Source organism: Octopus sinensis, linkage group LG3, assembly GCF_006345805.1.
Source record: "Octopus sinensis linkage group LG3, ASM634580v1, whole genome shotgun sequence".
In the NCBI taxonomy this organism is placed as follows: Eukaryota; Metazoa; Mollusca; class Cephalopoda; order Octopoda; family Octopodidae; genus Octopus; species Octopus sinensis.
In genome coordinates this window covers 135,154,107-135,181,595 of record NC_042999.1, presented here as the reverse complement: position 1 = coordinate 135,181,595, position 27,489 = coordinate 135,154,107, and the positions used below count along the sequence as shown (strand labels likewise).

The window sequence follows — 27,489 nt, the reverse complement described above, 5'->3', positions numbered from 1 at the left end:
ATAATACCTATGTCTGTCCTTGTTTGTCCCCTCTATGTTTAGCCCCTTGTGGGTAATAAAGAAATAGGTATCGTCTGTCTTTACGTTCTGAGTTCAAATTCCGCCAAGGTCGACTTTGCCTTTCATCCTTTCGCGGTTGATAAATTAAGTACCAGTTGCGTATTGGGTTAAACTAATCGACTGGCCCCCCTCCCCCAAAATTTCGAGCCTTGTGTTTAGAGTAGAAAAGGAAGGGAGACTAAAATTTGTCATACAGTAAGCTCCCCCTTTGGTTGGCTTTACTCTGAAAAAACAAACGAGAAAAAAATAGAATAGATTTTCTTACGATTTGTACTTCTTTTTACTTTTATGCCGATGACTACTCTTGGAAGTGCTTTTGTGGTGATGTTTCTTGACTTGTAATGTCCCATCCATTTCCTCAATTAAGGTAATGTTTTGAATCGCAATTTAATTCAGGGATTCGTACGAGTGGTGAGCAACACATCCGTTAGAAAGATTGATACTCAAGGGAAGTCACTCTGATATCTTACACCTCTCTTCATTAAAATATCATTTGAGACATCAGTGATTGTCATTTTCGCTTTCATCCTTGTAATTTCTGCTAAATGCTCTGCATAACTCTTAATCTCTCTATTTTAATCGTTCTTCTTTTAGTCTATTTTCTTTTCATCTCTCTTTTATTTCCCCATACTTTTCTCCTCTCCCTCTCTCTACACTCTTCAGTGAAAGGAAACCAAAATGCTGCATATTTAGCATGGCGGTTGATTGTTATTTGTTTTGTATCTGCTAATTCACCTAAACGTTTTTGCCATTGTATTCTTAATTCATTTACATCATGGAATCTCAACTGACAATAACTATAGAAGCAATGGAAATTTTGGTTTCTCCTGGCAAATGGGAGATCTTGAATAAAGAGTCATCAAATTTTGATGAGCTGGATTTCCTACTTCAAAATAGTTTTGAAAATTTTTGCGGCAAACTCTGTAAAGATGCCAAATTCCAAAGTTTGAATTCATTCTATACCAGAAGGCAAGCGCATTATTTCTCATCTGAATCTAGTCTTAAATGGAAATTTGCATCTACCTGCCTTATTCTCAACGAAGCTTTATTAATAATTCTTCAGGATCTCACTCGGAATGATAAAGTAGAAAAGTTAAATAGTAAAGATACTGCTCCTTCTGATATACTGAGCATCATGCAACAGAAAGTGTTCAGTAGAACTATCCAGTTTATCATTTATCTCGGAGTTTATCCTTATTTTGCTAAAGGTGTTGGCATTCCGCTACAGCAAAGATCCGATTATGGTTCGTTGTTGTTATCTTGTAAACCGGAGGCTAAATCAATACTAGAAAGACAGTTTAGATTATTACAGGTTGCTCGCCTGTTTTCAGTTTGTCTCAACCGAACGTCGCTGGGTAGTCTACTCTTGTCACGTCATTTAGGAGATTGTCTTGCTGTGATATTCCAGTTGTGCTATGGAGTTAAAAAATATCCTCCACAAAAGCCCTCTCCGACTGAAACGGAAAACAATATCGATTTGAGAAAATTATCTTCTAACTATTTAATTGAAAGTTTGATGTCTGGAAATATAAATTATTGTGATGTTTTCCCTTCGAAAACGACAGCCGAAATTACAAACAACCCAAGTTCTTCTAGATCGTGTAATCCAATGGAGACAAGTCGGGAAAATGTCACAAGCCATGCTCTTGTTACTGTCGAAGACATCACATTTTGTCAAAAGTTTCTTGAAAAACTGATCAATGGGTCTTATCAACCATCTTTGGTTAGGGAACTTGTATTTTTGCAAGGTGTCCCAGCACCAAAACTTCTTAAAAAACTGAATGAGAGAAATTCTGATATAAAATTTTCCCCTTCTAATTTTTCACCAGCTCCTCAGTGGCTAAAAAATGCTTGCAGTTTGAATTTAACAAAAATTCTTCTTAAACCTAATGGAGTGCTGTATATTGTTCAAGGTATGCTTGATGCATCACTCTCAGATTCCAAAAACCCAATTGATGAAGATAAAATATGTGATGGTATTTCAAAAGTGATTGCTAACATTCCTTTGAATGAAGAAGTTGATAATTATTATAATTTAATACTGCCTCAAGTAAATGCATTACTTAAATGCAATGATATGGAGATGTCACAACAATACTTGCGTGTTGCCTGTTGTACAATGAATATTGTTTGTAAGCAACAGCCAGATATCTTTGAAGAATACTGTTTACGGTATATTTTTGGTCCTTTTTATACTTGCACTGGGTATTTACATAAAGATACAACTTTGCAAGGTGCATCTGTAATTAATGAAAGTGAATTTAGCAAATGTCTGCAAAATTGCCACAAAATCTTTGTTCTTGGTTGTGAACCACACTCTTATTTGTTAACCAATTTGAAACAATTTATCCATGTTATTTTTTGTTTATTTTGTTGGAATGATGCACCTATCAATGTTAAAAAATTGTCAGAAGAACTTTTATTGACTTATTTAAAATTTCTTGATGAGAAAAATGCAGTTATGTGTTTGAAATCTTTTATTTTCAGCACCACAAACAAAGTCTCTCAATTCAAAATTCCTTTAATGCATGCTTGTTTAGATTTTATAGTAGAGAGTAATGGTGCTGTTAGTGTTGTTTTTGATGATAAGAAAAAGAGACAGTATGATTTCTTTTCAGAAGATTCAGATATGATTGATAACCTAATGGATTTGCTTGATAAAATAAAACCCAATAAATTATCAGAAAACTTATTTATAGACATGCTTCAGAGCCTTACTCAAGCATTAACTTCAAAAGTGAGTTCATGTAGCAAATTTCCAGAGAATTTAGATAAAAATAGTTTAGATATAAATCCTCAGAGCTTTTCATGCAATTCTGATGAAATATTTTATCAATTGAAAATTCTCACTTTCATAGCAGCAATTTATGAGAAGCAGAACTTTAGTAGTAAGAGTAATACTAAATATATACTAGAATTCATCAAAGCTGCTCTAGCTAAATGCTGCTGTAAAGCTAATGAAAATGAGTTTGACTTTGAAAGCATTTTCACAAATGAAATTTTAACTATGTCCCTAGGCCTTCTGACAGCTGTTGTGGCAAGTGCCATGGAAATGTCTAATGAAGAACAAAATAGTATGAGAACATTTATTCCCCTTCTTCAGAATGTGATTACGAGTACAGATGACCATAGTATTAAATCAATGGCATCTAGCTTGCGTATTGCTGTTGCCACATACGGAGCAGTTTGGCCTGATATGGACTCAGCTGTTATGTTAGATAATGAACAATCTACAAAAACTACAGATTCTAAAAAAGATCAAAAACTTATAGAGATTATTGAAAATTCTTCACAGGAACCATGTGAGAACAAAACTGTTTTGGGGAACAAAGCTGCTTTGTTCTCCACTGACAAGTCAGTAGATCAGAGTCTTGAGAGAGAAAATAAAGAGAAACATTTGTGTCAGCCAGATTCCAATACCATAGTATCCAACATTGATGAAATATCTACCAAAGATAGTAACAGATCAAACCTGAAAAATAGTCTACCTGAAAACAATACATTACAACCAAAATTTGCAACAGCTAACACTTTCAAGATGAGCTACAATTTCCCCAAGGAGAAGGATTCTCATTTGTCTGAGTTACAGTCAGCATTAAAAGATACGTATGATTCATTAGTGCCTGTTCAGGGTCATGGACTAATTGTATTGACACAACTAATTCAAAACAAAGATGAAGAGACTCTCAAAAAGCAAGATCTTATTTTACATATCTTTGAAGAAAAATTGACCCACCCAGATTCCTACATCTATCTTTCTGCTGTGAAAGGCCTATCTGTTATGGCTGATCATTTTCCTAATAAAGTGGTACCGAGGATAATTAAATTATTCCAAGATCCTGAATCAGAAATCCACAATGGTGAAGCTGTTTCATCTGAGTTGAAAATCAAACTCGGAGAATGTCTTGTAAAGGTGACGCAAGGACTTGGTGAAACTGTGGTGAAATTTAAAAACATTTTACTCAATGCATTTTTACAAGGTACAAAAGACAATGATTTCTTGGTGCGTGCTAGCTGCCTATCTAATCTTGGTGAGGTTTGTAAACTTCTCCGCTTCTCATTAGGCAATGTTATTTATGAGATATTCTCTTGCTGTAGCAGCTTGGCAAAACATGATAGCAGTGCTGAGGTGCGAGCTGCTGCAGTTCTTTTGATTACACAGTTGTTACAAGGACTTGGAAAAGATACTTTTGTTCTTCTAGAAGACATTTTAAAGGATTTATATAAATTATTGAAATCTATTAAATCTGAAGAACACAATGAAGCTGTTAAATTACAAACAAATTTGGCATTGAATGAACTCCATGATCTCGTAAAAGATGCCCTTTTTCCAAAACAAGTTCTCACCAAAAGAATTCGTGTATTAGACCCATAGTAAATCTTTATCTGTTTTTGTTTTCAGAGTCTTTAAATCTAAAGTAATATTTTGTTGTGAAACATATTTTGTATTTTTAAGGTTCAATATGCTCAAAGTAGAAAATTTGTTCTTGTATTTTATTGTTTTTATTCTAGCAAAAATAAAAAAAAAACTAAGCCCTATGAAATTGTAGGACAAGAAAATTGAAGAAAAGCTAGATGATAAAGTAAGGTTTGGTAAATTTAGACGGAAATAATGAAGATGTGTTTTAGTAAGAAATAGCTTATATATTATTGAGATAAAAATAAAATCCTATTGAAGTATCAACATGAATATCTGGGAAAAAAGATACAGGAAATCATCAGCTTCTTCATGTTGACGATGAAGTCTAAGAATGTTTCCAGATATTTTGGTACTAACTCCAGACTGCTAGATGAAATGGGACATGAAGAGTGTCTTGTCTAGAAACAATGGAATACTTACAGCTGCCTTTTAGTTCAATACCTTAGTTTCTATCTTTGAGAACTGGAAGAGCTGTAGGGAAAAAAAGTACAGCATAGATTATAAATATGTTAGAAATGACAATATTACCCAAATATTTTTCTGTGAGTGCCCAGTTTTTGTCAGTCATTTCATGTTTTTTCGTCCTGGTTTCTTTTTTTTTTTTGTCTAAAATATTCTATCTTATCCGAAATAAAGTTCACCATTGATGTCATTTTCCAGTTGTCCCAGTTTAAGTCTTGAATTCTGAGAGTTTTCTCACAAGTCTTCACAAAAACTACCACATCAACAGATAAATCTGACAAATATGTTTTTTTTTTTTTTTTATTTAAGTACAATGTATTTTCTGAAAAATATAATAAAATTATGAATTTTCTACTTTAAGGTCAGTCACTTATTTTTCATGTTAAACCCACACCGATTACACATACTAATATCAATTTTGATTTTAAATGTGTTTAAAATTATATTTGTTTTTGTTGACACCTTTCCATTTCTACACTCTGCATCCTGTACTTCACATGGTTAGTTACTCTATCTCTTGTAAGGTGGGACTGTTTATTACAGAACATACACTAGCTAAGTTATGCACTGGAAGCCTTCTCAACACGTTATTAATATTCATTTTTACCAAACCACTATGTTAAAAATGTTATCAAATGGAGTGCAAAACCAGAAATGTAATTAACAGTCAAAAGAGAAGAGTAGTGCACATAGTCTTCAAGAACAACTACCTCAGCATTCAAAATAAACACTACTACTCCCTGGGAGTAGTGGAAATTTTCTTGTGGATATCAGGGACAGTAGATGCACTTTACAGTTTTTATGTAGGTAAGGGGGCAATACGAGGGGGTGTAGAAAAGTTCCTGGCTTTGAGTAAGAGAAAATACAGGAGGATCAGTTAATTATGGTTTCATTCCCCTCTCAAATTCACACACTTATTGCAGCAGTTCTTCAGATTTTCTAAGCCCTGTAAAATAACTCGGAAGATTGGACCTTCAACTAGGCTTTTTGTGATACCCTTAAAACCAAGAACTTTTCAGTGTCCCCTCGTAAATGCATAAGGAGCATATTTGAACATATTGTACATCAAAATATAGATATACATCACAGGTTCACTTCCCTACTTTGCAACATAGTCACCACCCACCTCTTTCAATGGCAGTGTTCCACCTACAAATGTGGGTATGTATCCCAGCTTTGTAAAACTTTGCTGGCTACTGATGTAAGCAGTTCCTTGTAGTAGTTTTCAATTCTTCATCACTACCTTAATGTTTGCTTCTCATTCCCTTTTACATTGGACCAAAGAGATGAAAGTCTGAGGGTGCTAAGTCACGTGAGAAAGACGAGTGGGATAGAGTTGTCCACCTGAAAGAAGTGATTGCCTCCCTTGTTCTCGAGCTTGAGTGAGGCTGGGCATTCTGTTAAAGAACATTCATTTCCAAATTTGGTCTTATTCAGTCTTTTAAGGGTCACGATGTATGTTTCAGAATTGACTGTTTCTTCTCTTTGCAAGAAATCAACAAGAATAATATTTTGAGCATCCTAAAAGACAGTCACCATGATTTTTACAGCTGACTTTTTTTGCCTTTGGATACATTGGGTGACACCATTAATTGTCTTTTTGATTCTGGTTCATAATGATGAATCCAATTTTCATCATCAGTTGTGAGCCTTTGAAAAATGGTTTTGTCTCTTTCGCTGAGTTTAAAGAGTTCAGTACAACAGTTAACCTTTCCAGTCCTGTGCTCATCCGTCAGTTGTTTTGTTACCCAATAGGCACACACTTCCAAAAAGGCAAGTGCTTTGATAATGTTGTGAGCACTACCATGGCTAACTCAAAGCTCTAATGCCAGCTTACCAATGTTTATGAACCAATCAGCTCTAATTAAAGGGTCTGTTTTTTTGGGTTTTTTTTCTTGTTGGCAGGGTTGACAGAAATTGATGAGCAATCACTACAAGGAATGTCTGCTAAGCTTGAATTTACCAATACCTTTTGGTCTGTTGAATTTTCATTGAGACAATGAGCCTATTTCCCATAAGTTGCTGGGGCTAAAGTTTTTAATTTTTGTAAACATTTTCCACTCTTTTGTGAATGTTTACAGGAGTTTCTCTTTCAGTAACAAGGAATTCACTTATTGCTCTTTGTTTCTGATGTACTTCAAGCATTTTGGTATCAGCTCTTTCATAAATCTGGAAAAAAAGTTAAACCACCAAAGATCAAGAGAATATGTGCCTTTACATCTGTACCAAATATCAAATAATTTAATTGAAAAATGCACCAACTATGATAAAAATTGAATTACTTTTTGACTCAACCTCATTTAAATGTTAATTTTAAGAAATAAATATTTAAATGTAATATAATGATAAGCTACTTATTAGCCACAATCACAATAACAATAATGACAATAACATGAACAATAATAATAGACTCTGAAATGTAAATAAGCAAATATCTATGTGTATGTCTTTGTGTGTGTTTCACAACGGTGTTGGTGTGTGCACATCCCTGTAACTTAGTGGTTTGGCAAAGAGACTGATAGATTAAGTACCAGCCTTAAAAGAAAAAAAAGTACTGTGGTCAATTCAGTTGATTAAAAATTCTCCAAGGTGGTGCCCCAGCATGGCTGCAGTCTAATGACAGAAACAAGTAAATGATAAAAAGATATATGTGTGTGTGTGTAAATTTACTCTTTCACATTGTAAAATCAGCAAAATAAATTGGTTTACTAGATTAAGCTTTATTTGTTGAACACAGTTGTTTTGAATATGAAAATTTTCACCACAAATTTAATTGAAAACTTACATTTTTTAAATGATTTGTGACTTGTAAGGTGTTCAGCTGGCAGAACTGTTAGCACTGCTTAGCACCATTTTTTTTTCCATCTTTACATTCTGAGTTCAAATTCTGCCAAAGTTGACTTTGCCTTTCATTCTTTTGGGGGTCAATAAAATAAGTACCAGTCAAGCACTGGGTCTATGTAATTGATTTACCCCCTTCCCCGAAATTATTTACCTTGTGCCAAAATGTGACTTGTTACTTTATATCTGAGGTATGGGGCATTTGACTAAATATTTCTATATTCATGCTGGTAATAAATATTTCTATTTTCATGCTGGTAATAAATGTGTATGCATACATACATTTTTTCCTGAAAAGTATAAGGTTGGTGTGTAGAATTTAAAAAGATGAATTAAATGTTTTTTTCACCATTTGATAACTGTTGAATCCATGCAACCATGAACGGAATAGATCATTTATGTAAAATTGAATATTTACATATAAAACAATCTAATTTAGAAGGTGTATTTCTCAATGCCAAGACAGGTACCTCTTGTCCAGCTAAACTGCAATAATAAAAAGCTGCATACCTTCTCAAAAGGCAATACACACTGTCTATTATTCCTAAGTAGTTCTCCATTTCCTATCACCTATGTTTTCCCTAGAAATGGTCAAACTGAACATCAACTGCATCTGTCTCTCCAGTTTGGCAGTGCCTACAAAAGTCTATATAATTATAGTAATGAAAGGGTGTAGTATCATATGAGAACATTGAACAGTGGAACTGGCTGAAACAATATTGTTAAACTGGATACCTTAGTTTGTTTCCTCACTGTTCTGAGTTCATATCTCTCAAGAGTCAACTTTCCATGTATTTAATCAAAGGCTTTGTAGAGGGCAACAATATCACTTTTGCTAATTTGGTTAGGGAGAGGTGGATAGGGATCAGAAGGCCTCATTGCAAATTGGGAGAAGATATTGTGCAAGTTATGTAATACATCAATACATACGTTACTTTCTTGTTTGTCATCTTGGCCCTTTTTATCCCAATAGTTTATACTCATATATATCTTGTTTCTCTATTAATGCAGTTTTCTGTCATGCATTCTACATCTGATTTTTCTTATAGCCAGTCATCTTCCTAGTTCATTACACACCTGAAGCATCCCACTTCATTGTTTTCACATTAGTGTCCATATTTTGCCACCATGCAACATCACACTTTGCACACAAGTATTATATAATCTGTGATTCTCTCAGAAAGAATTTCTTTGTTACCAACAGAGATAATAGTACCCTCTGCTTTTTCCACCATGTTATTGCTCTGGACATTTTGAACATCCATCTCCACTAATAATACCAACTGCTTCTAGGGAACCTTCTAAGCATTTGAAAAAATTTATTTCACAGGTGCTCTAGCTGCTAACTATTCCTGCACATCTGTCAGTCTACTCATGATCCCACTACACATCCTGTGCATCTACAATAAGCTTGAAGTATGGTCTTTGCTAAGTTTATTCTGCAATCTCTTGATTCTAGGTAATGCTTCCTTGTTTAAAATTTCTTTAAAACTTCAAAAGATTCAGCTTAAGAACCAGGTCAATGATACACAGTATTTCTCATGAATAACCAGTCTTAAGCACAAACACAGATATCATCATATCTAAGCTAGTTCTTTTCCTCATCAATTGTGCTATGACTCTTACATAACTTGCTCCATTACCTTGATGCCTCTACAGCTACTTCTTTCTATATCATCTTTGCCTTCATAGCAGTTTATAATGATATTGTTACACCAGTTATTGATGATGATACTAAGCCTAGCTAGTGTTATACATACTAACAATGTTAGTAAATTAATGTGTATCCCATTTTCTTATATTCTTACAACTCTACCCTTAAGAGTTCAGCTATTTTCTCCACCTTCATAAAGTTAATTGCACTTTCAGCTGTATGGCAATTCCTCCTGAAAGTACTGCTTGTTAAATACTGAGAAGAGGGTGTAGCTGGTTGCATATAGATGTTCACAACTTGGGCTCCTATTTATACTTGTTTTTTTTTTTAAGTAAAACAATGTTTAACTATGAAAGGTCATTGTCACTGAAAGATGGATACATGATGTTTGCTGTAATCCATCAAGGCAATGTTTGCAAGGTCTCAACATTCTGTTCTGGAAAAATACCAACAAGACATCCAAAAGATCAAGGATCAGTTCTTTTCAAACATTCACAACACACTGAAGGTTGAAGACAGAGTGTAACTCATTGCAAATAAGTGTTTGTAATGGAAACAATACAGTTTTTCTGTCTTTTGTCATTCTCCATATACTTGTATTATAAACTGTTTAGTTTGTACAATGTGAAGGCGTGTGACTTAGTAGTTAGAGTATTCGGCTCATGACTGTATGGTTGTGAGTTCAATTCCCAGCAATGCGTTGTGTCCTTGAGCAAGACACTTTCTTTCATGTTGCTCCAGTCCACTCAGCTGGCAAAAATGAGTAGTACCTGTATTTCAAAGGGCTAGCCTTATCACACTCTGTGTCATGCTGATTCTACCTAAAAACTATGTCATGGGTACATGTGCTCTTTGGAGTATTCAGTCACTTGCACGTTAATTTCACAAGCAGTTTGTTCCGTTGATCAACTCGAACCCTCATCATTGTAACTGACGGAGTGACAGTTTGTACAAATGTATTGATAGTGGTGTTACTCCACAAGATGGTATCCAAGCCATACAGGCCACTTACTACAGATGCAGCTGCTGCATTTTCTTTTTGACTAAATTCTGATGATCTGTTGATAGAGATTGCATTCCAACCAGGAATATTCTCTCCCTCTCGAATCAAAATTGGCCAGAGCTTCAGACTTACCTAAGTGGTCAGTCACTAGTTTGATAGCTGGTTTCCTGAAGCTCATGTTGCATCCTGCTTCTTAGATTATTATGCCATGGCTGTGCTTTCCATGACCATTAGTATGCTATTAATAAATACAATAAGAAAGGAATTAATCTGATATATTTTAAATACTCGTTCCTACAAATTTAAACTATAAGGTTGTGTTATCCAAAATAACAAGAAATTAGTTCCTGTTCTCACAGTCCTAAATAATAAAACTCAAAAAAGAATGTTTATTTGAATATTATAATAATTGTGTGATTTCTTCTTATGCAGGATATTGCATTCAAGATTGTCAACCATGAACGGGAATATAAGCAAGGCTCCTACTGTCAGTTCCAAAACAACATATAGAAACTGTGGTTTCACTTCAGATGTTATCGCTATCAATAAGATTTCCCTTATCTCTTCATTCAGATTTTTTGGAACAATGCATATTTTTTAACAATGAATCTGTTTTCTTTGGAGTTGGTTGAGTTTGGCTGTTGCCAATATCACATTTAAAGGATAATTTGAAAAGTAATTTAAGATGTTCTTCATTATACAGTTCAGAAATGTTGAACTAACTTGTCATTACTATTGTAAAGAAGCACAAATAAAATGAAGAAAGTCTGCTATAATTTTGTATAAAATAACTTTAATTTTTTAAAAAATAAAACTTCTTTTCAATATAACTGTTCAATTACAATGAGTATGGACAGGTACCATTGTTGTGGTAGAAAAATTGATAGAGATTGTGTAGTTGTAGTGTGTGAAGGTTGAAGTAACAGTACCAGAAACAGAAAAGATGTGGTAGTGTTGTAATGAGAGTAGGTTGATGCAGAATAGAATAGACAGAAGTGACAACGGTTGTTGTGTGTAAAGGTTGTAGTAACAGTATCAGAGATAGGAAGATGTGGTAGAAGTTGTGAAGGTTAGTCAATTATTTGGATGATTTGTTTATTCCCTCTGCTTCAACTTTGTTCCTTGTGTGTTATATATAATGCATCTAAATGTTATCACAACCATCAGGTACTACTAGTTCCTGAATGAGCCAACAAATGAGCCTCTACACAGCTGCTTAAGAGTCAGAAACAGACTTCTATACCAGATTGGTTAAACTATGGCCCATGAGCTGCATGCAGCTTGAAATGTTGGTTCTATGTAGCCCATGAAACCCTTTCAACATCTTCACAGAATGTTTAAAAAAAAAGTGATATTACTCTTTCCAATTAATACATAGTCAATTAAATAGCAAATGAGTGTACCAAAATGTTTTGGACATAGGACATCCAGCAGTAGAAACCATACCAAAACAGACATGGAGCCTGGGTGGCTCTTCAGCTGGCTAGCTCCTGTCAAACCATCTACTCATACTAGTATGGAAAACGGATGTTAAATGATGATGGTGGTGGTGGTGGTGGCGGTAGTGGTGGTGGCGGCAGCAGTGATGAGGAGGCAAAGAAGGAGGAGGATTAGAGTATGGAAAACCTAAGTCTAAAATCACCAGGTGAGTTGCCAGTTTCAGCATTATTAATTTTGTTACATGCTATTTAGGATTCACATTCACATGCAAAAAATTGCTTGCAGTTGTATTCTTTATAATTATTCTAAAATTAAAGGAATGATTGTGAGTAATGATAGGACATTATTTTGAAAATTAATTAATTTGAGTCTTTGAAATATTATTCATCTTTTTCTATATTTTCTGAGAAACAGTCCTGCTTCCTGCCAGCTCACTTTTCAGTCAGATTTCTCATGTAAGAAGTGTTTGACTGTGGCATTTTGAATGCAGCTTATTCAGAGAAAAAGAGAGAAAATAGTTGCCCAAATTACTCCACTGTTAGATTAAATCTAAAACAATGTGGCTGCAAAGCAAGTTTCTGAAAATTGATCCTCAGTATATTACTGTTGCTTATTTTATCAACCATATCCTCAGAAGGAAGAAAGAAATCATCCAGAATATGAAGTTAACTCAGAATATAATGCAATGATATTCAAGAAAGCTGGGCACTAAGTTCATTTCTACAGGCTTCAACTACTATTTTTAAAAGAGAAAATTAATGGCAAACAAGATTTACGTCTTTTAATTGTTGATAAATAATTTTCATATTTTTTGGCGTCACATGATGTCCACTTATTATGTTTCTGTAGGCACAGCCAGTGTATTGTTGGTTATGGATTGTAAACATGTTACTGTTTATTCTTGTTGCATTCACTCGGTTTGCAAGCATCCCTGTTATATAAACATCTTCAAGCCAGAAAAGCTTTTCATTAAATGATTCTGCATATAATTCTGGTACTATGTCGCCTGAAATTAGATAAGCTGTCCCGGACATATAATCAGGAAACTCATTCTTTTGATATTTTGATATGGGTGTGTACCATTTTGATGAATTATGTCTGATTGGTACAACATGTTGAAAAAGTAAACCCATGATAAACCTAGAACGTTTCATGTTCATAAGTGTTTTTTCTAACAATGGAAGATTTATATACATATCATCATCTGTTTTCAACACAAATTTTACTTTCCTACATGAAGAACTCACCCAACGCAGATAAGCAATTGACTTTAAAGACAAGTTTTCATAATGATCAATATAGTTCTCTTGTACAATATCACCATATTTTACACTTTCTTCATGAATATCATCTTGAACACCAGGACTATGTGTAACACCTTCAAAAAAAACCATCTTAAAGTTTGAATTGTTCCTAGCATATTGACCCCAAGTCTCTCGTATGGTATTTCGACGCAGTATATTTATTGGGGCTGAACACACAGCAACAAGGATCTGAACGGAGTCAGAACAATTATTTGTCAAATGAATATATGAGAAATGATATGACTGTTGATATGTGACTGTAAACCACCAGCTTGAAAATATATCCTTGAAGGTTTCTGGAATGGTTTGGTACATTTGACTACTGTACACAAAAGTGGTTATAATTAATATTGTCATCCATATGAGAATTTTCTTTTTACCTGGAAATGATAAGAAATAAACATTTTACTTATATATATGTATTATTAAAAATCATTATCATTATTACTATTACTAACATACCTGTGTCGGCAAAAATGCTGAGTTTTATTAATAATAGAAAATGGCACATCAACACAATGGAGAAATCTTTCAATAATTGTCAGCAATAGAGTAAATATATCTACATACCCAGAATTGAAACATTTGAAGAATAAGGTACAACATCATGATTGAAAACTTCATTCATACAATGTATGTTTGTGTATATATACTCACACACACATATGTACATATATATAAATATATATGTACATATAAATACATATAAGCATACATACATATATATAAATATATATGTACATATAAATACATATAAGCATACATACATATATATATATATATATATATATATACACACACACATACATGTACATGTATATACATACATACGCACACATACATACACACACACACACACACACACACACACATATAGATATGTACATATTTATGCCACCACAATATATATATATATATATTGATAAAAATGGTAAGACAACAAAAGAAAGAAAGAGACCTCGATATTATGTAAATAGAGGAATTTATCTGTAAATGTAATATGTGACAATTATTCGGTAGCCATGATAAAACTCCGAGTTTCGGATGCCAAGGTGAAAATCCACGCCACAATCTCTTCAGTTATCTGGCCATCGGGAAAATGCTATGAAAAATGACAGTTATACAAAGGAAAATTACTGTATGATTGACCGTTAAGACAAAAGAGCTATTTGAATGACCGCTAAGTAAGAGGAGGGAGTAAAAGTAAGGGGGTAAAAAAGTTCATAGTATTCGCATAAGCACGCCTATTCATACCTATATATATTTCTTTATTGCCCACAAGGGGCTAAACATAGAGGAGACAAACAAAGGGATTAAGTCAACTACATCGACCCCAGTGCGTAACTGGTACTTTATTTATCGACCCCGAAAAGATGAAAGGCAAAGTCGACCTCGGCAGAATTTGAACTCAGAACGTAGCGACAGACGAAATACTGCTGAGCATTTCACCCGGCGTGCTAACGTTTCTGCCATCTCGCCGCCTGTTGTTCATATCTATATATGCGCGCCCTCACACCCACGTGCGTGCACCATTCATCCACCTTCACTTGAAAATGTACACATCCTCACTCTCACCATTCGCTAAATGTCTATGTATATACATACACACACACGAGCACCATAAAGGTTCATACACACATCTATATACGCACAAGCACAAGAAGAAACAGGGCTAAGGGTAACAATACAGAAAAAGGCATAAGGGAGTATACAAAGAGTAAACCACGTCTATATATGCACATACCCTTATGCACGCACACACACATGGCTTTTTTTCGCACATACCCGCATACACATGCGCGCACAAAAAGGATCATATATACGTCTGTATGCGCACATACACAAGAAAAAACAGGGCTAAAGACAAAAATACAGGAAAATTTGTAAAATACATCTATATACGCATGTATTCGCATGCACGCACACATGTATATATGCACATACCCACACACATGCACACATCTATATATGCACATACCTGCACACACGCACACATCCACATGCGCACACAAAAGATTCCATATACACATCTATATGCGCACAGGGAAAAATGCAGGGTGAAAGGTAGAATACAAAAAAAATTATGTGTAAAAAATATATAAGCAATAAACCTATAAACCAATATCTCTATAAATATGTAAGAAATATATGTATCAAAAATATAAATAAAAATATATAAGAAATATAAGTAAAAAGTATAAAGAGATGAAAAGCTTGTGCGTGGACACAATATTGAAAACAAGTTCTATCTGTAGTCTCGGGGGGACCAAAAACGTAACAAATATTTGGCATGATCCAAAATGTTCAGTTCTTGAATTCAGACATGTACGGGGTCTAAGCTGCTTTTCCAGATGAGCCATCTTTCCATATGACATAGACCACACTTTCCACTGCCGTTGGGCTTACACTTGGCTAAAATCTTCCAATGGATGTTGTAACTTTATCTTTTTAATGACCATATATGACTGGATAATTTGGTCGTTTTCCTTTTATCCCAGTGCCTAAAGCTCAAGGTGTGATTATTGAACCTGGCCTTGAAATTACCCTCTGTGAGGCCCACATATTTCTTCGTCGAAACCGTGTCTTTAGTTGGTATAGAGTCCACAGTTGCTTCGTAAATGATGGTCTTGGACATGCAAGCTCCATTTAGCAGGCACAAATTTTTATCCCTGCATGAACAGCTGGTTTCGTATTGTGGTTTTGTGTGTTGTGTGCAATTATATTTTTAAAATTGGTAGTTGAGCTGAAACTGATTTTTAAGTTGTGTCTATTGAAGAGCTTCCTATAAGTATGGTTGACTGGAAAATGTCTATCTATCAGTGCTAAGAAATACTTGCCTATATTGAAGGTCACCTCGGGTGAGTAGGGGTGTGTGAACCAGATGGTTTTCCTATTCCTATGTTTCCTCTTCTTTATTGTTGGGCTGGTAGCAGGTGTATAGGTTATTTCCTCTTTTAGTGCTTTATTATATACTGGGGCAACGCTATTAAAAATGTCCTTATCGGAGGAGAGGCTAGAAATTCTCTTGCTACTGTTTTTAATTAAATTTTTCTTGCTAATGTTTTTCAAGTGAGGGTGGATAAATGTATACTTTTAGGTGCACGGACGTGGGTGTGTGGGTGCACATGTGTAGGTATGAACAGGTGCGCTTATGCGAATACTATGAACTTTTTTGCCTCCTTACTTTTACTCCCTCCCCTTACAAAGAAGTCATTCAAATAGCTCTTTTGTCTTAATAACGGTCAATCACACAGTAATTTCCCTTTGTATAACAGTCATTTTTCATAGCATTTTTCCGATGGCTAGATAACTGAAGAGATGGTGGCGTGGATTTCCAGCTCGGCATCCGAAACTCGGAGTTTTATCATGGCTACCGAATAATTGTCACATATTACATTTACAGATATATATATATATATATAAGTTCAGCAAAATTTAGATTCAAATGAATATGGTACTTAAGTTAGATGCACCAGAATTTTGTATGGTGTTATCCATATAAATCCATGAGGTGATTATAATCAAAATAAGCAACAAGAATAACTTCGGTTTGTTGCTTATTTTGATTTTATATATATATATATATATATATATATATATATAAGCAATAATAAATCTCTGAACGAGGTATAAACAGTAACTGCACAACAATGTGAGGGATATTTGCCATCTCAATATGGCTAACCACTAAGGGTGGGTATTACTGTAGCTTTTAGCCCCAGGAGAACATCGTCTCCAGCTGGCTTTAGGCACACTTTCTGTGCCTTAAGGTATTTGCAAAGGGAGGTCATCCTTAGCATAAAATCACAGAAAACCTTGGGATCCTGCTTTCTACATTTAATAGTCATTGTGCAATTCACTGGTGAGGGGAAGGAGTCCACATCACCTCACGCAGGTCAATCAGAGCCTTTGCTGTGTTAAGAGAAGTGTAGAGTATAATCTCATTGCAAACCACTGATATAGCAGGACAAGTTGATGTCAGTCCCAGAACAGCTGTCAGGTATCTCCACAAATTTACCTACTGTGGCAGAGCAGCAAGAAGGAAGCCACTTCTTCAACCAGTCAATACCAAGCAGAGAAAAGATTTCACCAGTAAGATAGTGGAGAGGCCACTAGCATTTTGGGACAATGTTATATTCTCTGATGAATCCAGATTTGATGTATTTTCTAACAGTGGTCACATGTGGGTCTAGAGACTCTGTGGTCAAGAACTTGACATGAAAAGATTGCAGTCAACAATGAAACATAGCAGCTATTCTGTGATGATCTGAGGAGCAATGGTCAATCAGAGCCAGTGGAGTGTGAGGGAAACATAAACTCAGATAAGTTTGTGTCCATATTGCAGGAAAGATTCCTTCCAATCTTCTCCAATGGTGAAATTATTACAGAAGATGGTGTTCCTTGTTACATAGCAAAAAAGACCCAGGATTGGTTGGAAGAAGTGGCATTAAAAAGCTTCCATAGCCAAGTCAGTCACCAGATATGAACTTTATTGAACATCTCTGGGGCATAATGAACAGAACACTTCATAAAAAGAACAATAAAGCATCCTCAATTCTATATACCAGTGTAAAATAAGTACTCATAATAAAGTACGATTTTACATCGAAAGCATGTCGTTACTGTTGTCTAAAAGAATTTCTATCCATTACTCAACATTTAGGGATAGGAATAAATGTAACAGTACAGGGCTCAGTAAATTAATTTGGGACCTAAAAGACCACAATGAACAATTTAATTTAGAATGGTTGATTCTCTCAATCTCGATACCTTATGACAAAGGCAAGGAATTCTGTCTTCTCTGTAATTCTGAACTATTTTTCATTATTTTTTCTAAAAATCCCCTAGTAAACATGGTTATAGAGCGTGCATACCGATGTAAACATTGGCAAAAACACACCTTTAGTTCATATAAGTAATCTCTATCATTATATATAATTTAAACATTAATTTTCTTTTTATATTTAACATTCACTAAAAAAAATATTCCTCCTCTTTCACTATACATATACATCATTTTCTGTTAAAATGTCTTATTGACGAGTTTCATTTCTTCACTTCCCTGAAGAGAAGATTACATTGTTTTACACCATTTATTCCTTTGGAATAATATCAGTGAAATCTTCGAAACATGTGTCAGAAGTAAATGTATTTGAATTATACCTGCGTTAAACTCCATTTATTTATATACTAGCAAAGATACCTGGCGTTGCCCGTGTTACATGCAATTGAAGAATTAGACTTTTCTGTTATATTTTCTGTAATGAAGTGGAATATCTATGTTTCGAATTTCATCAAAATTGCAGATGAGGGTTATTTCCCTCTTTACACACCCTAAAAAAATTGTTGAATTGTTGAGAATCTTTTTAACTTGGGTCTTATATCTATTGTTTGAATTTCTTTGAAATAGGAAATATATGTTCACTGGGTTTGTAAAAGAGAGCAAAGCTACAGGAAACCAAAAAAATGAATGATCACAATAAGCAGTCAGCTACCCAACCCTAGTCGTTACCACTCCCAATGTAGGATTCCTCACCATCCAGGTGACAGGCACAGCCATAAGATTCATTACGAATCTATAGCGATTGGAAGGGTGTGACCCAACTGAAATAAACATTAACAACTGTGTGACGTGAGGGCTAAGGAGAAATGAAAGTGTCACCTCTGGAGTTTGCAAATGACCACTACACTGACAGGTAACTGGACAGAATAAATTTACAATCTATATATGTCTTTAAATAACCAGTCATTCATCTGGGAAGGCCTTGAAATCAATGTTACCATCTGGGGACTATGTGTGACCCAGTGATAATAAAAAGACTGAAAGGATGTCTGCAATCATATAGCTTTACTCAACACTTTGCAACTGAATCAGTGGAGGCAAAGATGCCTCTCATTTACTTGACAATTTATGCACCACATTGCAGAAATCACAATCTAAATATATCTCAGAGTAAACTCTTACACTGTTGTACCATTGAATTACAAATAATGCTCATCTTTTATGCTTGGGTAACCCTACAGCTTCCAAGAGTACAACTGTATTCATATTTGCTTAGATAAAAAGACAAAATTGTGGGTGTTAAGTTCCCATGGAGGGGTCTTTCTAACTTGTAAGAAGATGAAATTTTATAAATATTACTTCAATTGTGTCTAATATCTATGGTTAAAATTTCATCAACAGCAAAAATATATGAATTCTCATGGGGGTTATGGCCTTTATGCATAGAATATAATTTCCAAATTTCATAAAGATCCACAGTAATTTTGACCTAGTTTTGGATCATAAAAGAAATGACTAAAATTTGGGAGATAAGGCCCCCATTAGGGTGTTATACACACACACACACACACACACACAAAGATAAATTGATAGATACAACTGAGTGGGAAAACAAAAATATGAGACACAGCCAAGTGGTTTTCTTTATGTTGGTAAGCCTAGTACTTATTCTATTAGTTTGTTCTTGTGAAACCAGTAAGTTATGGGGATGTAAATAAATGAACGGCAGTTGTGAAGCAGTGATGAGGGCAAAACACAGAGACAAAGACACACACATACAGTTACATATACACATACATATAGATATGATTGATTTGCTTCAGTTCCTGTCTACGAAATCCATATATATATATATATATATTTATACGAAATAAGAAAATGGAGAAATACACCTTAATCAATAATCAACTACCAGATAATACCCATTCACATAATTTATTAACCAACTACATATGAACATCAAGATCAAACATAATAGTACAGAACAAAACAGTGCACATCAATGAGTAATATGATACAATAAATACAATATGAATGAATAAATATATATAGATAAATATAAATATAAATATAAACTATATCTTATAGCTGTTTCAGCCATGCAGATATGAGTATCTCATTTTGCTCATATTAGCCAGGTGTGATAAGTAATTATGTAGTTATAAATGAGACACTTACAAATATATCCCAAGGCCTCTTCAGAGATTATAAAGTACAATCCAAATATGAATATCAGAGAAGGTACACCTATACAAGAATGAGTACAAGTACATAACATAATATACACATACATATAAGTGTATATACACATGCACCTATATATATATATATACACACGTATATACATAATTTCTTATTTTGTATTATGAATTTGTGGTAAAACATTTGACCTTCGCCCATATAATACAATAAATGAATTAATTGCATCGCAATTCGTAACATTTATGTATTAACTTTGTTGGGTGCTTTACTGGCAGTATATTGGATATATGTTATCCCATGGTGGGTTGCACCCACAACCCCTATCTCAATTTGTAATTATATATATATATATATAATATATATATATATATATATTATATATATATATATAATATATATATATATATATATATTATATATATACATATATATTATATATATATTATATATTATATATATATATATAGGATCAGAATCGAAATCGATCAATGGAAATTGCAGATGTGTTACCAGTGCCGGTGGCATGTAAGAGAACCTTCCGTTTCCCGACCGTTGCCAGCGCTGCCCCGACTGGCCTCGTGCTGGTGGCACGTAAAAAGCACCATCCGTTCGTGTCTGTTGCCAGCCTCGCCTGGCCCTCGTGCCAGTGGCACATAAAAAGCACCATCCGTTCGTGGCCGTTTGCCAGCTCTGTCTGGCACCTGTTGGGTGGCACGTAAAAAGCACCCACTACACTCATGGAGTGGTTGGCGTTAGGAAGGGCATCCAGCCGTAGAAACACTGGCAGATTTGACTGGGCCTGATGAAGCCTTCTGGCTTCACAGACCCCAGTAGAACCGTCCAACCCATGCTAGCATGGAAAACGGACGCTAAACGATGATGATGATGATGATGATATATATATATTATATATATATATATATATATATATATATATATATATATATATATATATATATATATATATATATATATATATATATATACATGTAAATTTAAAATAATAAGGGTGAAAAATTGAATATTAATTTGCTTAAATTGAATTTAAAACCAGTGGTGTAGCATATAAGACCATAACCAATCTTCTAGCATGGACCCTAAGTAAGGCATGTGTAAATTTTGAATGTAATTGGTTGTGTAGTTCTCAAGTTTTAGGGATTCACACAGACAGACAGGTATAGCAGAAAACACATGCCAAGTTACCACACAGTGGGATTGAACTCAGGACCATGTGTTTTGGAACCAAATTTCTTACCACACAGCCACACCTGCACTTATGTATGTGTGTGTATGTGTGCATGGGTGTATATATGTATGCATGTATATATGTATATATATATGTGTACATATTACATGTACATCTATATATATATATACAACTACACATACATGTATACTTATATATCTATATCTATAGAAATACATCTATACATATACATGTATACATATAGAGCTATACATATACGCCTTCAGGTAGATGGCCCTGCTCGATCTGTAGAAAAGGTGTAGGTAGAAACTCTATAAAATGGACCAAGTGTAAGCTATGGACACATAAGAGGTGCAGCAATGTCAAAGGAAGGCTAACTGGGAAGATAGTTTTTGTATGTGGCAGATGCTCAGGAACAATAAACACTGGAAATGCTCTGAGACCAACTTCTGTCACTTTCCAGGGAGAAAAACTAGAAATAGTTGATAGCTTCCGTTACCTAGGTGACCAAGTCAGTAGCGGGGGTGGGTGTGCTGAAAGTGTAACTGCTAGAGTAAGAATAGCTTGGGCAAAGTTCAGAGAGCTCTTACCTCTGCTGGTGACAAAAGGCCTCTCGCTCAGAGCAAAAGGCAGACTGTATGACGCGTGTGTACGAACAGCCATGCTACATGGAAGTGAAACATGGGCCATGACTGCTGAGGATATGCGTAAGCTCGCAAGAAATGAAGCCAGTATGCTCCGATGGATGTGTAATGTCAGTGTTCATACTCGACAGAGTGTAAGTACCTTGAGAGAAAAGCTGGACCTAAGAAGCATCAGATGTGGTGTGCAAGAGAGACGTTTGCGCTGGTATGGTCATGTGGCGAGAATGGATGAAGATAGTTGTGTGATAAAGTGCCACACCCTAGCGGATGAGGGAACCTGTGGAAGAGGCAGACCCAGGAAAACCTGGGACGAGGTGGTGAAGCACGACCTTCGAACTTTAGGTCTCACTGAGGAAATGACTAGAGACCGAGACCTCTGGAAGTATGCTGTGCGTGAGAAGACCCGGCAGGACAAGTGAGACCATAACCCGTGGCCTTCTACACGGGATGTAGCCAGTCCACTTATGCATACCTTCCCTTCTTGGGACACAAAACTCTACTTATGAAGACCTGTTGAGGCAAGTGAGAATCAGAATCAGAATCGAAATCGATCAATGGAAATTGCAGGTGAGATACCAGTGCCGGTGGCACGTGAGAGAACCATCCAAATGTGGCCATTGCCAGCACTGCCCCGACTGGCCTCGTGCCGGTGGCACATAAAAAGCACCATCTGTTCATGGCCGTTGCCAGCCCCGCCTGGCCCCCATGCCGGTGGCACATAAAAAGCACCATCCGATCGTGGCCATTTGCCAGACGAGTCTGGCAACTGTGCTGGTGGCACGTATAAGCACCCACTACACTCACGGAGTGGTTGGCATTAGAAAGGGCATCCAGCCATAGAAACATTGCCAGATCAGACTGGGCCTGGTGCAGCTTTCTGGCTTCCCAGACCCCAGTTGAACCATCCAACCCATGCTAGCATGGAAAGCGGATGCTAAACGATGATGATGATGATGTATACATATACATGTATATATATATACTTTATTTAAAGCAGAAGAAATAGGAGAAAGAAAGATCCCGAGGTGGGAGGACAGAGGGAAAAAAAATGCAAGTGGTCTTCACGAGGTCACATATATATATAACCATTAACGGTAGGAACTTCTATAAAAGCTCAATATATATTTTTTTGTATATAAATAAAAAAGGCAGGCAACAGGTTGCTTAGCGACATACCAAAAAAATTAGAAATAGCAGTCAAAAACTGTTTATTTCTATTTTCTACAAATAAGACTCCACATACAACATATCCCTGTAATTCACATATGCAAAGCAGAAGGAAGAAATAATGAAAACAAAGTCTAATGGTTATTTACGAATTCCTACCGCTAATGGTTATATTTACATGCTGAAATCTACCAGTAAATAATTGTTGGTTTTTTAAAAACCATTAAAACTATTATTTACTCTTATTATATTACTAATATATATATATATATATATATATATATATATATATATATATATACACATCCACATATATACATGTATATATATATATACATCCATATATATACATATATATATATATATTTATATATATATACATCTATATATATATATGTATATATATATATATATATATATATACATGTAAATTTAAATTTAAAATAATAAGGGTGAAAAATTGAATATTAATTTGATTAATATGAATTTAAAACCAGTGGTGTGGAGAAGATATGATATTGCTGTGGTCTCGCTCTAGGCAAAGAGTTAAAAGATTTTTGCCCATGACACTACATGGACCCTAAGGAAGGCATGTGTAAAATTTGAATGAAATTGGTTGTGTAGTTCTCAAGTTTTAGGGATTCACACAGACAGACACACATTCTCAGTTTTATATATATAGATTATACAAAAAATTCCACATAAACCCGAAGTTTCTACCTTTAAAAACAAGGAGTTACAACCTCTTTACTTGTGTGATATTTTGCTACCCTGGTAACTATTTATCTATTTTTTCCATGTTAATTGTTAACAAGGGAAAAATACATTCATCAATTTATATATACTTTAATCAGGTTTATTTATAACCTGCTAACAAAATAGTAACAGCATATGGAGTTATTTAATATTAACACATCTCTGAAGGATATTCCCATTCCACCTAAGAATGCTTTCCTTAAACAACTTGTCAATAAGATAAATTCTAAGAAATTTCTAAGAAATTAAACTCATTAGATTTTAACTGGACTATATATTATTGCTGCTGGGAGCTGGTGCACCAATTGTCGTTAAGTCAATTAGTCATAAGTTGGATAGATTGTAAGTTGATGACAACCTGTATATACATATATATACATACATACATGCATATATATATATATATATATATATATACACACACACACACACACACACACACACACACATATATATATATATATATATATATATATATATATATATATATATATATATATATATATATATACATACATATATACTATGGTACTCTACCAGTTATGATGACAAGGGTTCCAGTTGATCCAATCAACGGAACAGCCTGCTCGTGAAATTAACATGTAAGTGGCTGAACACTCCACAGACATGTGTACGCTTAATGTAGTTCTCAGAGAGATTCAGCATGATACAGAGTGTGACGAGGCTGGTCCTTTTGAAATACAGGTACAACAGAAATAGGAAGAAAAAGAGAAAGTTGTGGTGAAAGAGTACAGCTGAGTTCGCCACCACCCCCTGCCAGAGCCTCGTGGAGCTTTATGTGTTTTTGCTAATAAACATTCACAACACCTGGTCTGGGAGTCAAAACCATGATCCTATGGCCACGAGTCCGCTGCCCTAACCATTGGGCCATTGCGCCTCCACCATATATATATATATATATACATACATACATATATACATACACATGTACATACAAACACAAATACACACACACACACACATACATACATACACACATACATGCATACATACACACATACATACATACATACGTACATACATACATACATACATACATACATACATACATACATATGTAAGAATTAACACTTCCTTCTCCAAGCCTAGATTTGAAACTGAATCCAAGAATTCTCGGTCCTCCAAACCACGATGATCAACAGGCGTGAAAAAAGTTTTTCTTTGTCTTGTCAAAAATTGATTGATCATCTCCCTTTGACCTGCGACCCCAGCATGTCAGGCACTGACCTATTTAAGTACAAACTCTGCTGCAGTATGTCTGTCTTTCTAGCTGCCACAAATATTATAAAACTGTGGTGAAACAAGAGAGGCAAGCAGACAGACGAGATAGATCTGTCTACGACCCAAGGTTTTGGCAGACCGCAGGGACAGAGAGAAATGTTTGAAGTGCCGATACACTACTGTAGTGGTTCCCAAACTATGAGTCGCGACCCACAGATGGGTCACGAACGGAATCTTAGTGGGTCACAAAAAGTTATAAAATTGCGCATTAGCTTTGATTAACTGCTGTCTATTGAGATAGTTCAAGACTTCAAGTGGGTCGTCATAAACTGGTGTGATAAATAGTGGGTCGCGACTCTAAAACGTTTGGGAACCACTGCACTACTGTTTCGAATGAACCACGCACACACGCAAACATATTCATTCCTAATATGACTTCCACGAATGTACTCTGTATTTCTAGCAACTCATAGAAGTTGCCTACATTTTGTATGTAGTGTACCTCTAACGAATCAAGTCCTGTAAATAAATTCTTTTCAATTATGAATCGGTTTACGTATTTGTTTACATACACACTTAACCACTACACATACATACATACATACATATATCATCAGTAGTTTGTATATCCGAAAAAGAAGCACACTCTAAAACATTAGACCAGTAATATATTTATAGAAGGTTGACTGGCCATAACAATCAAACATATATATATATATATATATATATAAGACAAGGCATAAATAATGGTCATTACATAATACATCATTGTAGTAATTTTGACTTACAGCTGTTTTCCATTGTCATGATAAGTTTGTTATTGTTTTAGTCAATAGGCTCATTGATCAGTTGAGAAAAATTTAATGACCTAAAGATGAGATATCAGTTTTGTCAGAGTCATTGAAGTAGTAGTAGAAGTAGAAGTAGAAGTAGTAGTAGTAGTAGTAGTAGTAGTAGTAGTAGTAGTAGGTGGTAATGGTGATGAATTTTTCAACTAATGTATTTCCTGTTGGATCCAGTTTATCTAGGGTTGGTACTGAAGGAAAGCATGTACGTCACATAATTTTCTGCCATCTGTTTAAATTTGTAACTTAGTATCTTAATGCTTATTTGTGAGAGTATGCTGAAGCCTTAACAAAAGCTTTTGAGATTCAAAATAGCAAAATTATAAGAAAATAAACAGAACAAAATCTGCATAAATCATTAAGAAACAATCCTTAGAGAGTAAACCGCTAGCTCCTGGGAAGCAGTTATCTTATTAGAATAGATCTAACCACTATAAAAAAAAAATTGTTCTCACAAACAAATCATATAACTGAACAAGGAAGTAATCACAAAAGGTTTAAAAGAAGAACCAGTGTGTGTCTAAATGCTGGGAAAATTGTCTTAATTAGATGTACCAGATAAAAACCAGTTCAGAAAATGTTTATGGAGCTTTATTTGGGTATAAATATATTTTTCTTCTTTTTAGCATGACTTTCATTGTAATTTTACTTCAACTATTTTCAGCTTTATCTCTTATTATACATATATACAATATATATAATTTTGTTAAGATAATTATAATTACCTGTTTCTCTTCATTTTCTCAACCTGCTTAATCTCATTCTTATTACCATTATTTTCGTCCTTCTGTCCCCACACCAAACTTTGCTTCTTCACGTTGCACCCACCCTCACCATCAATACCAGATATCTCTTTCTTTCCAACTATCTACACTGGATATCCCTTCTCCCACCACCATTACCTGTGTCTATTCTCCTAACCCCTCCTCCTCACTGTCCAATTGTCCTCTAACCTATATGTCCCCAATTCTTCCTCTCTTTTGTCAGAAACTTCCATTAGTAAATCTCTAAATTTTTGACTGTTTGCTGGGTCTTTGAGCTTCCATAGTCTTCTTTTCCAGATTGGTTTATTTCTCTGAGTCTTTCTAGCTCTAATTCTGAATTCACTAACCAGTAACTCATGTTGGGTTGTATACTCTTCACCTAGGAAAGACTTTGCATTTTTAAGCATCCATCTATCTTGTTGCCAGGTGAGGAGGTAGTCAATCTGGCTTATGTGCTCACCAGACTGATAAGTGATTGGGTAGCTGGCTGGCTTTTTGAAGTTAGTGTTGTAGATCATCAGATCATTTGCATCACAGAACTCCAGCAGTCTTGTTCTCTCCTCATTTCAAGGTCCAAAACCATAGCCCCCATGCACCTTGAATCTCTGTCACTTACCCATGAGGAATCTAGCTGAAGTTCCCCTCCATCTTACTTCTTCCACACTAAACACAACATGGCATTGCTCCAACACTTC

At 35.0% G+C, this 27,489-nt stretch overlaps 3 protein-coding genes and 1 long non-coding RNA gene across 4 annotated transcripts in view; 2 read left to right on the top strand and 2 right to left on the bottom strand.

Annotated features, from left to right (window-relative positions):
• LOC115209708 (cactin) overlaps positions 1-623 on the bottom strand; it is a 46,751-nt gene extending 46,128 nt beyond the window's left edge. The window contains exon 1 of the mRNA XM_029778198.2: positions 326-623. Within this exon, the coding sequence (XP_029634058.1) occupies positions 326-414 (89 nt within the window). The 5' untranslated portion in view covers positions 415-623. The remainder of the gene's footprint in view (positions 1-325) is intronic.
• Positions 624-717: 94 nt separating this feature from the next.
• On the top strand, positions 718-24,192 carry LOC115209383 (transport and Golgi organization protein 6 homolog). The gene is made up of 3 exons (XM_029777768.2): positions 718-4,427; positions 22,814-22,830; positions 24,112-24,192. The coding sequence occupies exons 1-3, from the start codon at positions 836-838 to the stop codon at positions 24,190-24,192; spliced, it is 3,690 nt and encodes a 1,229-aa protein (XP_029633628.2). The 5' UTR covers positions 718-835.
• LOC118762580 lies at positions 9,119-11,063 on the top strand. Its single transcript, XR_004998334.1, has 2 exons — positions 9,119-9,242; positions 10,873-11,063. It is a non-coding gene; the product is annotated as an uncharacterized LOC118762580 (long non-coding RNA).
• On the bottom strand, positions 11,285-26,887 carry LOC115209539 (beta-1,3-galactosyltransferase 1-like). Its single transcript, XM_036501358.1, has 2 exons — positions 26,756-26,887; positions 11,285-13,564 (listed from the first exon to the last, which is right to left on the bottom strand). Exon 2 carries the CDS (start codon positions 13,539-13,541, stop codon positions 12,636-12,638), a length of 906 nt encoding a protein of 301 aa, XP_036357251.1. The 5' UTR covers positions 13,542-13,564; positions 26,756-26,887; the 3' UTR covers positions 11,285-12,635.
• Positions 26,888-27,489: the final 602 nt, after the last annotated feature.

Coding starts and splice junctions, on each gene's coding strand:
- LOC115209539 (XM_036501358.1), bottom strand. CDS start 13,541: ATGACAATATTAATTATAACCACTTTTGTGTACAGTAGTCAAATGTAC.
- LOC115209383 (XM_029777768.2), top strand. CDS start 836: ATGGAATCTCAACTGACAATAACTATAGAAGCAATGGAAATTTTGGTT.